Below are 15489 nucleotides of genomic sequence, written 5' to 3'. Positions count from 1 at the left end.
TGCTGAGAACTGTGCTCAATCTTATATAATTGGGTCATTTTCTAAAACCAAAATTGTTGCATTGCTCTTATCGTTGCATTCTACCTTTGAAATGCTTGATGTTCACTTGTATCACATGGTTTTTTACCTTTGACCCTAGCTGGTTCAAAAAATAATTCTTCAGATACAGTTTTACCTGTACGTCACGGTGACTTATGGGTACATTTTATAACCCCCTCCCCAGCCTTCTTCACCCGTACATGACCGGATTGCAGACTCTATTGTGCTAGTTGATTGGCCACTCTGTGCAGTGCTGACTGCTCTGTCTGTGATGGTCCCGATATGGCCCCTTCCGGTTCTGGCTCACCGGCCTCGATCGACCCGATAGTCCTCGCCGAACAGATAACCTTCCACTTTGTAGATATTGTTGTGTTGAAAAATGATTCAGGTATGTAAATAGCTAACGAATCAAACCCGACTAGAACACATAAATACCTTTCAGGACCACTTCCCTTTATAAAACCTTTTTTGATGTGACTAATGCAAAGATTGGCTGATGTATAAAGTGAGCGAAAGAGCTCTATACCTTTACTATCAAACACTCCACGTCAGATTGAAATACAGATACACTGCCTTCCATTAACATCCTCTATTAATTTCAACTGACAATTCGTCATTGCTGCTCTCTCCTAAATTGCTTTTAATGTATTTAATTTGATCGAGCTGAACACGAGACATGACACCGCTTTCGTGACTGTCGATATACAGAAATGGTGGCTTGACACCTCATCGTGTAACGCTAAAGAGACTTCCATGCCGACATTCCTGACAGAACGGAAATATCTAGTTGAAGTACATATCATGTTTGTCTGCTTTACCTGTAAAAATGATATCTATGATGTATAAACAGCGTCTGTCTGCTGGACCCAACGAGATTGTCCACGAACCGAAACAATTTTGAAATACGATTCCGGATTTTTGGGAGAAACTGAGACATACAAGAAGATGATATTTAATTGTCTTTCATAACGCAGAGTTCTCGTCCTGATGACGGTAAATAAGTTTACCTGAGACACGGTAGATTAGAATTAGTAACATTTTTATTGACTTCTTCTCAACCTCTAACATAAATGAAATCCTTTCGAAGGTATGCTATGGTACGAATAAGTGATAAAGAAATGGATTTCTCGACCTTGCATTTTCCCTTTTTGGTTCTTAAAACTTATTTTCAAATATATATTCTCCGTTGTCCCTAAAGTGGCTGATGTAAACGTCCCATACAGGAGCAGGTCTATGTAAAGGTTTGCAGAAGTCGAGGCGCTTGAATCGGACACCAAATGTATTCTCGCGCCTTCCTTTGATTTGAGGCGTTGCTTTGCAATTTACATTGTAACGTTAAGTCCGATGTTTCACACCTGTGTCCGTCAGGTTGAGTTCACTCCCACAGTGGGGAATGAACGGTAGGCGTATTGTACGGGCCATTTTGTATTGAAGGCAGGTTTGTAGGTCCAAGTAGCCAAGCCATTACGTGTTTATATACAGGTGCCCGTGTGTTGGGTAGATCCGTTAATGTAAAGGACAGGTAGAGCAAGGTATAATAACAGCTCCCTGTGTGTCCATCTGGGAACTTCCTATACAGACCCATGGGGAGACATTAACACCAGGATCGATTGAGACTGCGCTTTGTGCCTACATTATCGAGACTCCCCTAATCGCCAAAGGTGTGAGGGGTGAATACAGCATTCTAAACAACGTCTGGCCTACCTGACAGAGGCAGAAAGGGAATCTACAAATTTTAATTACTCGACCGGAAAGATTTGTAAATTTCACGATATGGGGGCGCGATCAGCTCTATATTGAATTAAGATTGTGGTGATTCAAGAACAGAGCAGCTTTTATGCTGATATTTTTGCATTCTGTTGACTACATTCACACCATTTCGTCCGACTGTGTTGTTATGACGACAAATGCCGTCGTTTTTTACCTCCTGTGGCCCGCCTGTATAGCGGTGCTTTACTGACTCTTTTTGTCACTAAGCTCTATAATTGCCTTACTGCAGACTCTCACCTAAACCAATTCTCACTTCTCGCCACACACACTGTCGAAGCTCTCTATCGTTTGGGAGACATGTAGTAGTAGCGTACAGGCGGTGTGTTTTGAATCTTCATTACTGATCCAGAACGTGGTTTATATTTTGCGGTTCAGTTCCGAAGTGTAGAGAGGGTGGCGAAGTTTATGAATGACATTTGTGTACGTTTGTGATTGCAGATCTCCTTCAAACAAAGCGGTGTCGCTTAACGGAGCATGTAGGTATTGAGATAGTTGTTCAGATCACCGATTTAAATACAGGCTGTCAAGAATGGAGTACGCGTGTATGTTGACACACAGAAACTTCCTTATAGCCTCGGGCTAGAATACGTAAAATCACTTGAAAGTAGAAGTTGTATGGTTTATGCATTAAGTAAACCCGCCTGAAAGTTCAAGATCTTTGTTTTGTCTTTCGGTGTCACTCTAAACGTCACTGGTGGAAGGGATGTGTTTGTCGAAGTGTCTTTTTAATTCCTTTGTCATAATTTAGCCACATAACTAACCTTCCTTTTAACAATGGAGACAAAAGAAAATGAATATCAGCATAATTAATTCTCAAATAAAACTCTACCTGGTTGTTTAAGGTGTTTGTGTTTAACAAATTATATGCTGACAGAAGTTTGTTAAGTACTGATAGAAGTTTGTCCTAAGGTAAAGTGCATATGGCTGTCGGTATAGGTGTGAATAGCTTTGTGTACTATATGCACACACCAGTAGGCTATATGGGATTTCCTATTTCAATTGAACACATGGCTGCACTCCTTGTTATTGTTTACAAAACAAATGCAGTTATCATACTATTCATTCAAGTGTGAACCTATTAGTACGAAAAACACTGCATAGTAGTCACGTACGGTCCATACTGGTGTACGAATTGATATCCTCGAGAGTATATTGACCTCATGGTTTGGGTCATTAGTGTAATCGACTGGCCGGACTTCATGCTGGAGTGCATACAGTATGGTCCGAGATGTCCTGACCATTACTTACCATCTATCTGTCTGGTTATGCACCATAGAGCATGAAGGCCAATACGTTAGCACTTCTGGTCAATGTTCTGTCCCGACTGACCACTGGCCATCAGGACATGTGCATTAGTGTGTGAAGAGACTGGTCAGTTAACACCTACGTATGATCACAATAATCCGTCACTGTCCGATACCCAAGTCCGGAGTACATTGTATCTATGTATCAGTCGACATAGTCCACATCGCTGCCCACTGTCAAAATAATGGAAACTGGACATATTTCAAACCTCTAACAAATAACACAAATAGGAGAATTTACGTTTAGATTCAGGGATTAAAAAAGTTGTTGATAATTTCGACAATTATCGAGAAAACTCAATTATGACTGAAAGTCTGTCGATGGTCAGCGATTTTACCTGGTCAACAGTCAACACTGTTCATGATCAGCTGTCAAACATATTAGCGACTTGGATCAGTCCAGCAAGTCGCTGATCCTGTTTATCATAGAAACAATTCTTCTGGTTCTGTCACTTTTAGGTCAAAGGTCAATCGATCATCATCTGAAAATTGTCCCTGGTTTGTTATTTGGGTTGGGGAAAATCTTTAGTTCATATGAAAAAATGGCTGGCTTGGCCTTTGAACTTTGTAACATTTATATTTACTGATATCATCCGCATTGAAAATCTGAAGAATATCCCCTCTTGTTTATCGAAGATGACTAAAATAGTCATTCCCAGACTGGGAGTGTCCGGAGGTAGAATATGTTATCAGAAACTATTTTGTATCGTCACCGATATTTTGTGGTGACTTGTTAGTTTAAAAAGAATGTTTTAGCTTATTCTGATAAAGTTTATAGTCGACTGCACATTTAAATCTGAGAAAGTCGATATTGTTTTTTCTTATGTTGTCCCCTTTTTGCTGAGGTATATTTCAATGATTCTAGCTGTCACTTACGATATATCAAATAACGTCTAAGATTGTATGGTCGATAAAGTCAACTAAGTAAGTATGAATCGATTTCATGACGCCAATTAGTTTCAAAGTGACAAGAAAAGAGTTAAGTAGCATAAGATTGGAGTTGTTTACTGTGGGTTTGACTTGATATAAACACCCGTAGTCTATAGCTGTCACGACATGGACCCAGGTATCTTATTAGTCGTTCATCAGAACATAGACGTTCTCAGAGAGACCTTAAATTATCTCTCCATCTAGCTAAAATCACAAGAGAATCCGAATTTTTGTTCGGAACAAAGGCCAGTTGGCCCGGCTTTGTCCTTCCAGATCGAATCTACTGATAACTTACTATTTCGCTCCGAGCACACCGCTTCAGTTTACAGAGGTCTTTGATAATGACGCGATCAGAATTCAGAGTCGTACTTGACATTCCCAAATTTTAGTATTTACGATAATAAATATCGCCAAAGGCAGAAAACCAAATCACAAAAAGTTGACTTTTTGTTATAGTTATTAGTGCCACCCAGCTGAGCAAGTAAGTGACATTTGTTATTGTTGTTGTAGAGCTTGATTTTGTATTTCCTTTCAAATTGTGGTAACAATTATCAGTTCCTATAGACTAGCATTATGCTTAATCAGGTACTAGTAATTTGCAGCTCAAAGACTTTCGTTAATGTGGAATTGTCTTTCTCTATATAACATAATGATACGAAGTAATATAAGAAAAGGGTATTGATATATTGGTTGGGTTATTTTAAAGGTTATGCAAATATTGGTTGATGCTGATTGAAGAATTTAATATGGCGTCGTTAAAGTTTTTCTCAACACTAATCTTCACTGTACATTATGAAGTCAATGTCGGGGGCATTTTCACATTAACATACATGTACTAAGTATACCGATATTATCAGTATGTGTCGTAAAACGATGGCGAGAACATGCTGTTAGAATTGACTACTTTTCTTTAAGTTATAAACTAAGCAGACTTGATATGTTAAATATTCCACGAACTCTAAGCGGGTAGGACGGGAGGGGGTGCTCGACTCCTGTATTCAGACCTTCTGTCCTGATTAAGAATTTAGCGGTTACTCCGGCCATACCTGACACTAGATGTCTCGATCTGTAATCCTCTTAGGGCTATCTCATTCCAACTCTCCCCAGGAACCACAATATATGGTTCTGTGGTTCGGACATTACGGACATCTCAATTTTCTGTTATTGTATATATATCCGATGAAATCTTTTGAAATAAAATCTTCTTAAACTCTGCAGAAAACTTTATACGGACAGAAAGAATACCGAAATATGGCTATCCTTTCGGCTTATATTTTTAGGGTATTTGAGGCTTCGTTGCCTCAGTTGGTGGGAACTGAAAAACCAGCGAGCCAATTTATTTACCAGTCTGTCCGTTTAAATTCAAAGAATAACTTTCGTTTAGATTGTCATAAAATCAACAAAGAGTCGGCCATTAAAGAAGGCTGAGAGAAGTTTGATTCGCATTTGATATACCATGGTGTTGTAGTACAGGTGTATCCGGGGCTGTTGTAGCGGGGACATGAAGATACGATCTGGATCTTCCCGCGGCCACTTACATATCTAATGTGGACACCGCTTTACTCTAGAGGTCGAGACGCTGCCTCGGGCGAAAATCTTATTGTTATATTAAGCAAATGTCTCTATAGAGGGTCCGTGGGGGTAATTGGACTGGCTAGGTTTATAGGTATGTCAAATACCGTTTGAATGCGTTACTTATAGTTCAGTCCGCTGGAAATGGTGATATTTTAGATGTGAAACTTCAAATGAAATTAGTAATTAATTCCATGTCTATTGAACAGAGTATGACCTAACTAGATTTGCCATTGTCTTATTTTGTCTAGTATTAAAAAGTTGCGTCCGTACAACCTTTTCCCGCTCCCCGTTAACACATTGTCGTGACGATGAGCTATATTCATACATAAGTGCACTAATCGGGATCATCAGCTTCATATTACATCTCGGGTTTCACATTCATATTATCGTCTAGCTTTCATCTGTCAAAATATTAGTAGTTTATCAAGCCAGAAGGGTCTCATCTGATAGTAAGACAGGCAACTCCATGGGTTTGGTTACATTTGGACCACATACAGCTCGCAAAATTGACTGAAGAACGGTTTGACTTGTTACCCTATATTGTACTAAACTTACTTTGATTTATGAACGTCACTTGGGGGCAAGGTCAAATGGCGCAGGCGGCAAATGGACATACTTTTCATGCAAACATATGTTTGCAAATATATCTTAAAATAATATTTGTAACTTAAACGCGTGCAATAGCGTGCAAATCGTGCAACGAAAAGGCTCTAGTTATCTCTTGATTTCATATTGATATTTCGAGTTCGCAACAAATTCGACGTCTACAAAATGCTTTAAATGCTTATTTTATTGACGAAATTCAATTCAAAAAGTCTTGATAGTTTTACGATGATGTACACATGTGATATATCCAAAAACAGCACCATGATCTGCTAGTCATTTCATAACATAAATATATAATTGGTTTTCCATCGATACAAAGATGGATTTGTCGGAAAAGACACCCAAGTACTGATGTATACTTCTGGTATCTATGTGTCAATAATGTCGTTTTAATTCGAATTCACCGTTACAGTTGTTGCTATGATTATGTGTATTACCAATACAGTACTGTAAGGTTATAGTTGAGATGACGTGGTTGTGGTCACCTAATGTCGGCATGCCTCCGTCCAACGTTTATTGTACAAGGTCAAGAGTTACGACGGGCAGCACAGACAATGGGGACGTTTTATTGGTATCTGATGACCATACGTAGTATACAAACTAACGTCGACCTCGTTAACACACGGGTAATGGATGCCGTGAGAGCGATCCAAGGACACCGCGCGACAAAGTGGTTGTTATTATCATGCTTCTTGTGTTTTGGTTGACAATGTGTAGCATTCAGTCGCTAGGTAAAACAGATATTAATACAATATCGGTCAGAAAATCTGTCGCATTAAATGATGGCCGCTCACGTCAGACACTAGAATCGGAAAGGTTCTCCAGACCCTTTTGGTTGAAAATGCAACGTTTAGCCAATCCGTTTATCTAGCTGGAGCATGCTAAGGAAGTTAACTTTAGTGTATTAATTTCAAGGCTTTCCGTGTATTTTACGTTCGATTTAACTGAACACTGCTTTAGCAAAAATGCTGCATATTTTCAGCATTGATTTCGTTTACAATTTCTTATTGTAACGCTAAATTTAATGTATCGTCATAAACTTATTGAACGCTACAAATAAAAATATTTATGAAGACACAATGAACCCAATCTAACGATCCAATTGGCTTTGTCTATCTGGAACTATTTTCATCCTACATTTATTTTCTTCCTTTTTTTCTACTTAGGATCACAAATTGTCATTATTAATAAATTTGATTCTCTGTTGGGCTAATGTATCTTGGAGAATATCCATAAAACTGTCCCCAGTCATGTTCCCCTTGCGATATACACTTTCCGACTGCATAACCACCTAAACTTCATGGACAGTAATAATAATATAGTTTAGTGGTGGATTTTGTTCGATGGACTACCAAGTCCTATCTGAAAGAATTCTTGAGACTCTTTGCTGTTTCTCGTTCTTACGACTTCTTCCGAAATCTTCTGTACATGTTTATTCCCGTGATTCACTGGCGTTGTTCCCATGGTTCTTGTCGACACAGTTGCTTTAAGTTTCTTACGATTCTCTGTAACATTCCCCATGATTCAATTCCGTCTTCTATATCTATTTCACATGATTCCTTGTTACGCTGAATATGCATCACCATCCATTATCATTAAGGTGTCCTAGACTGTGTTCCTCCTTAGTTATCTCCCATGTCATAGAGCAAAGAATCACTCCCAGAATTCCATACCACATCCTGTATTTTATATTTTTATGATTCGCTATTATAGGTTGCGATATTGTCACCTACCTATTTTTTCTTATCTGAAATGTTAGTACACCCAGGTGATTCCATCATCTTGAGGGGACTAATTATATCGTTATGGCAAGATCTACAGAGATTGGGACTATCACATGTATTCATAATTCAGCACACGGCCCTTTGATACACAGCTTCCACAATTTGATAATTCGGAATCGGGTGGCTGGGTTTTGTTTGAAAATATTTCCACTTTCATCAACCGGGTACAGGGCCATCAATTTTTAAGTGCCTCCATAGAAAACACATTTATGTCTACTTGTGTATAGGGAAAAGCAAACAGCTTCCATTTCATGTAGTCATACTGCCTGGGTAGAGTTAATAGACACCCAAAAGATGAAAGAATAGTTATGGGAATTTTACCAATACTTGTAAGGCAGTAATGAACATAAAAAGCTTTTCACCTTTCCCAAGAGGCATTTGTCCACTATTATCATTCCAGCGATCTCTGGTTTTCATACCAACCCGTCAATAATACCCATTTCGGAAATTTATTTCTAGTAAATCACAGTTTTTTGTATAGGTATGCTTTAGACATTGTGATGCAAATGTTTTCAATTTTGTTTACTTTGCTCATATGGGACATTTTCAATTAAGTATAAAATATTGATGTTACGGGTCTAATATAAATATGTACTTACCCCTTGGCTAGAAAAACAACATTGACTGTGTATATTGAGGCATTTACTTTGCATCATTATACAAATCAATTGTAAAGGCGCGTTTCCACCGGCGACCTTTGTGGCAGGTTAATATAGTGATATACCAGCAGTTCCAATACTCACTCTGACTTCCCCTCAACTACTACCTAGTCGACGTCATGCAAGTACATTAAAAATCATTATGAATTTAATACAATTTTCCCACAAAACTTCCTTAAACATTTTAAAAATTTATTTCAATCTCAGCCTAGTTCTTAGTGCTGAAATTACATGAACAGTCTAATATACATTTTAATAGAAATGTTAATCAGTTCAAATTAATGGGAATGAACATGATGGATGGGTATCTATGTTAAAAAGCCACATACTTCTTAAATAATAACCACACTCCCTAGTTGTATTGAGGGAACGTTCGTTAGCGGGATGATTTCAGTCAGTTTGATAAAGTAGTGGAGCATTACGTAAACAAATTGCCCACAGGCTGTGAAGGACTTGCTTTGAATGTTAATGATGTCAGGCTTTTTTTATTCATTTGTTCTCGCTCGAATGATTTGACGAATGGACTGATCAAATTAGACAAAACTTTAAGCAAGTGTGTTCAGATCATTAAAAAACGATTTTTGATACAGATAATTTATTTGTTCGGACACTTTGATTTGCTGCCTTTAGATGCATCATTTTGTGTATTGCTGACATTTGTACGTCACAATTGACTGGACCGTGGCGTGTAGATAAGGTTTTAAAACAAGATTATTTACACGTTGATGGTGTGTGTCACTCGAACACGCCCCAGTCAGTGTACATGTAGTACAAACTCGGGCGCGTTCGGCTGGAACTGTAAGTGGTGTTCACTCACCCCCGTGAAATCTAGCACCTGTTCGAGACACATTCCGACACCTTCCGACGGAACGAGGTCTCTACGATCACTGAACATGTGTAAAATCGAGAAATGTACCGTGAAAGCATACTCCAACGAATCGCATTCATAAGATTAATTAGTGCAAATGGTGATGTCTTTTTAGACCGGAAACTAATTTAACACGGGAGCATGTAAATATACATAAACCATAAGTAATTTATTTAACAGAGCATTTCCACATGTTTTACTTGACTCGACTGAACAAAGTTTGTTCAAGCGTCTGCACTCTTAGTAATGAAATAGTATAACTTCATTAAATAAGAATATGCTTTAATACTTTCTTTTTCATTTCATTCAAACCCCTTGGCGACCTTTACTTGTTGAAAAAATAGGACTTTTTTCAGAATTATTATCTACTCTAAATAATGAACTGTTACACAATCAAATGATTTCCGTTTGGAGATAACCTATTTAATAAGAGAGATAGAAAAGACTACCACGTTCAAATTCAAAATATCTTGACTGACCTTTTTACCCCATTCTTAGGTTTGTGACAAACAACAGGAAACAACATCCGGTACAGAAGTGGCAGACCCAGCCCCTCCCTGCCCGACCCCTCGCGTGACTAGCCCCTATGTGCGGTATTAGTCGCCCCACAAACCCAATTCTATAATCAATATTTATGGGCTAAAGTCTGCTCTATCGTATTACTTCTATCAATAATGCACTATATCGGCGTTTCAAGAAAATTGTTGTTGATCATCAATCAATGCGCCTGTTTGTTTGTTGGATATTTATGGGCTGTTTTCTGATGATGGGACAAGCTCCAGCGTCCCTAGCACGACTAACTGATGACAGTAATTTCCTCCCAGAGGTCTATTATAGAAGTAATAAACGGATAATAAATAACAATCTCCACTTTGTACAAGGAATTGTATTTGAATACATGATATGCAGAAAAAATGCCGATGGATGATCTCATATATTGATAAATAAAACGCATTTTGATGGTCATGGGAGAAATTACATTTAAATAATGCTGATGCATGCTTGGTTGTCTGTAAATATGATGTTTTGTTGTGTTTTTAAACTTTTCAAATTATTCAAATTTTTGAATGTTTTTCTCCTAATGACGTATTTATGAATTCAAATTAATCGATATTTAAAGTCCCAAATGACGATTTATTTTCAACAATTTTCTTTTAAATGCTAAATTTCAAATCTTAAACGAAGATGATAATTGTCTAGAGCTTATCCAGTAACAAAATCTGCAGCGCTTGTGAGCGGTTTCATTCTATGTCGCGAGTGGTTTTGCAGTCAGCGATTGAGATGGGCGTTACCATGAGGGCGGAGTTATGTTTTGCTCGATGGGCGGAGCTTTCCGTGTGGCTCCGCCCGTCACAAAATGATCAAGTCATAACATGGATGAGCGAACCTGACAAGTTGACGTCGGTTCATTCATCGTTCACGTTTTGATTGTAGAGTAATACACACTGCTGATGGTCGAGGCCCATTTTATTTCTGTCTTTACACAACATCGTATGTTAACAAACATTTACATACGAGCTGTAGTAATGTGAACGTATAATTCAATATTTAGCTAGCATAGGTTTATCTAGTCCTTTCATAGGCGCGCATACTCTGATTAACATTTCATTATCTAGGTTTATGTATCTAGCAAGTCCAATTTCGTGGAGTTTATTGGAAATTGCATTTCTGTATCTTTGAATGGGAAAAACACAACTGCTGTCTTGTGATAAAATGAAAAAGTTAGAATTGATCACTTTTATTATTGTATTGTTCCTTGTCTGTGCATTATGATGTGTTGGTTTCGATGCTTACACTATAATAAGACTTATATGTAGATAAACACTTGAGTTGAAAGTATATCTTTAATGATTTATTGATAAGATCGATGATGTGTACACTATATATGAAATATAACACGCATAAAAATAAACCAGTCATAGATACAAGCATATCAGAAGAAATTAAAACTATGTATATGTATTGTAAAAATCTATATGATGAAGACATAGAACAAAATTCGATATATGAACATATATCACACAGATGTGGTATAGGATTAGTAACGTGGAAATATATTGAGATATTTGTGATAATACCATAAAAACGCAACTAATAAAAAACCAGTGTGATTGTTTACATTAAAATAGTAACGAAAGGTATATATTGTCTTATGTTTCAAATATAAAATACACTATGTATATGTAAATCATTAATAATTGGAGTCTACCTTACTAGACGAACATGGAGATACAAACCTGTAACATATATATTTTTCTTGTTATATAAAACATATATTGTGGATAAAATTATCAGTATATTGTCGGTTGGTGGCAAAAACAAGCCATAAGATAAGTAAAATATTAAATTAGAGTCATGGTGTTTACATAATGGTTATCTGCATAGACATTTAAACGATAAATGCACGTAAAACTAAATATGCAAGTTTGCATCAAATCTTTACATTCATTAATTGTACATTAATATTAATATAACTATATTCTATGTGCATTTGGATTTCAACTAGACATATCTTTATACAAATTGGTACAGTGATATAATTATATTTTATGCATACATAATTTGAACTAAATATAGGTTTACACTTATTCATATGCAGTGATATAACTATATTCTATAAAGATGTAAGATTGAAGTAAAATTTAAGTAATATAAAGTGTATTCTATGTAGGTGTATTCAATAGATATGCATTATGTATGGGGACACTTTCCCACGCTGATTATGTTGTAACCATTATATGTTTCTGTCTACAGTGGAGATCTTTTTAGAAGATGGAAATGGTACGTTTATTTTTATCACTTTCTATGTATTTCGGAGAGTTGTTGGCTGGTTGTGAATCTGCCCGTACTCCGGGGCTCCCTAAGGGGTCTTTGCATGTTTTACCCCTTTTTTTACTGTTGTCTCATGTGTTTGTAACCCTTTCTACTAACACGGGAACCATGTTCACTTTTACTTTCATTTTCACCTCACTAATACGTAGAATGACAATAACAATCGTCTCTTACTTAACGTTTAATAGAACAATGTATTATTGTTTAGAATTGTAACCATATTGGGTAAGTCAGCCGAAATGAAGGCGAACTATGATTCAACGTGTATATTCAATAACATAGATAATACAAACCACATGTTGTTATCATTATAATTTATTGAGTCATCAGTTATGATATTATTACACTATATATGGAAAATTTATATGTTTTAATTGAGTTGTAGTATATTAATGAAAATGATACAGTTACATGTGTTCAAAGTATGTCAATAATGCTTCAAAATACTCAGCAGGAAACCAGTAAAATGTTAATGCATTTAATATAAATATTGTATGATATTTTGTTCCAAGTGTTACATTGCATTATGCACGATATATATATATATATTGGATTATCATAAGTTGGCCCAAGCATCGCTTTATATAATATATGATGACAACATTGTATTACATAGTAAATTGATTCATCTCCTTTGTATGCACATGTGTAAAAACCATAGAAATTCCATTACACTATTATTTTATTATTCACTATCGATGAGTAAAACTGAAGGATAAAATTTCATTGTTTTATTGACTAAAGAATGAACCTATCAATAGATTTTCACTGTTACCTGAGAAACTGAAAATATTAAATATTAAAGGTTATCACCTATGCCAACAGTGGTGCAGTAATGAGTTTGGGGTTGGAATAGCCATATGATAGTTGTAATAAGTTTAATGATGGCATTTATATGTAGATGCAATTAAATAACCACACAATGTGCAGAAACAGTCATATGCATATAAATTAGACCGTATTTGTGTAGTTGGGTATGTTAAGTTGTTGAATGGTTAAAGAAATATAAATTACATGTATATTAAACTCATACAGTTATCACTGTTAGATTAATTTCCCTTTTTAAACCTCATACAAACTAAAACTTATTTTAGTTTATATTTACCACCATTTATTTCCCCGACACTCGTTACTTTTTGAACTAGTATTGCATGAATAACATGATGTCATATAGTGTTCTTTTGGGAGTTGGTTAATTGTCTCGACTTTTGTTAGACGTTACATGTTAAATTATCAATATTTTTTGTTTTAAAAAAAGATGTAACGAAACTTCGTGAATATTGGAATCTCCTAAAGTACTTTATTACTCCAGATTCATAATAAATTATGACCTTATACAAACGAAGAAAGCATCTATAAATAATGAAAATTCATCATAGTTATTGTTGATCACAGCCATATCAAAGCGTATGATGTTATAATAAGTAATTGGTCAGGAGTTATTTCAAAGTTCAAAGTCACTATGAGGGATAGCAATACTCACGAGAAAACTATTTCGTTAGGTGTTTGTTATGTTTTATGAAAAGAATGACCAGGGGGCAATTTATCATTGGTGTATTTATCAAATGACGGGGAAATCTTTGAAAGATAAATATATATGTGTGTGTTGTACTTAATGAATGTGTTAATTCTCTGTAAGATCGGGCCACACAAATACACGTGAAAAACACAGAGGCTATTAAAACCGGGCTAATCGCCATAATTGTCAGCTATAAATGCCAAACAAATGACTAACATGTTCCAATAGAGATCATTTAACTGGAAAACGTTGACTTTCTCGTCAACAAAACCATGTCACTTGACTGAATTAGATTGATAGAGCAGTGATGAGAGGGCTGAGTAGATGACATGACTGTCCTGCCCCTCCTTGCACCCTGTCTTACCCTAACAGGTGAGGGGGCGGAGATGCTCTGTCACCCTGCAGCACTTGTTTGGTGCACGAGCCAATTAAATGTTAATTTTGTTGCGATGACGATGGAGAGGTTTTGTTGTTGATGTCAGTTGGACTAAAAGCACTAGTACAATCTTGTCATCAAAACATCAAATATTATTCATGGCAAACTGGTTTCATATCCAATACATTACACTGCATAAAATGAACAATGGGAAGAAAGTGTTCTTTAAAGTATTCATCTGGAACAGGCTTTGTTTTTAACACTTTGATTCGCGAATTAGGCCTCAAATTTAGTAGCGATTCATCTACGCTATTGCGTTGAAAGGGTTTGAGTTCATTAACACATTTACTAGTATTGGAATGTTTAATTTTACATTGAAGTGATTGGTGCACAAAGGTTTTATTTTCAACAAAATTATATAAGAATGATTTGCCCTTAATTGGGCACTCGAATAATGGAACAAAATATATATGTAATTAACAAAAATGTAAGAAAGATTTATGAAAAGGATTTTTCTTAAGAAATATTTTGTTATGCTAGAGTTATATATTCCATTAACACAGTTCTACTAAAAATGTATTATAAGCTCATTTTTTAATATTACATTTAGGGTATTTTGTATTTGGAGTCGTAACGTTTATAGTGTGATGAATGGAAACATGATACGAACTTTCAAACCAAGATATCGGTTTTCAGGTTGTTGTCGGGCGTTGTTTGAACTTTTCTTTCACTCTGCTGTGTTGTTAAGTTATGTTGTGTGGTTAAAAGTGTTGTTTTATTAACTGCTTGATACTTTAAAAACCAACCTAACCTTTGACTCTTTTTGGTTCATATCCTGTCAGTGCGGGTCGTTCACTCCCACTAACGTCCATGTGGTAGGCAGTATACAGTTATATCTACGGGATTATGAATGCAACATCAACTATTTATCACGTTGTTTGGAACTTGTTTCTGGATATGCTTGTCTGGGTCTGAAAGTTACTAGTGCTTTCTATCCCCATCATCGTCGACGAATAATCCAGATTTACATATCATTTGCATATGTTTACATATGAATGATTTACTTCACACAAGTTAACAGACACTACTCGAGTGCGCTCTAACGTAGATTCAAAGGAACCTTTAATTTTTTACGAATACTTCTTCTTCGGATTTATAACAAAATCGGTGAAGTATTTGAAATCAATTTAGAGATAAATGTAACGAGTTTATAAGTCACGATTCAGT

At 36.2% G+C, this 15489-nt stretch overlaps 1 protein-coding gene across 6 annotated transcripts in view; it reads left to right on the top strand.

Annotated features, from left to right (window-relative positions):
• The window catches only part of LOC138323307 (paired box protein Pax-5-like), a 69495-nt gene that overhangs the window by 13765 nt on the left and 40241 nt on the right, over positions 1-15489 (top strand). For 5 of the 6 annotated variants that reach the window (XM_069267825.1, XM_069267824.1, XM_069267823.1 and 2 more), the window contains exon 3: positions 12290-12316. The exons of the other annotated variant lie outside the window; for it this stretch is intronic. In XM_069267825.1, the coding sequence (XP_069123926.1) occupies positions 12290-12316 (27 nt within the window). The remainder of the gene's footprint in view (positions 1-12289; positions 12317-15489) is intronic. 6 annotated transcript variants of the gene reach the window in all.

This window comes from Argopecten irradians, chromosome 5 (genome assembly GCF_041381155.1).
Source record: "Argopecten irradians isolate NY chromosome 5, Ai_NY, whole genome shotgun sequence".
Taxonomy (NCBI): domain Eukaryota; kingdom Metazoa; phylum Mollusca; class Bivalvia; order Pectinida; family Pectinidae; genus Argopecten; species Argopecten irradians.
This window is presented reverse-complemented; position numbering and strand designations above follow the sequence as displayed.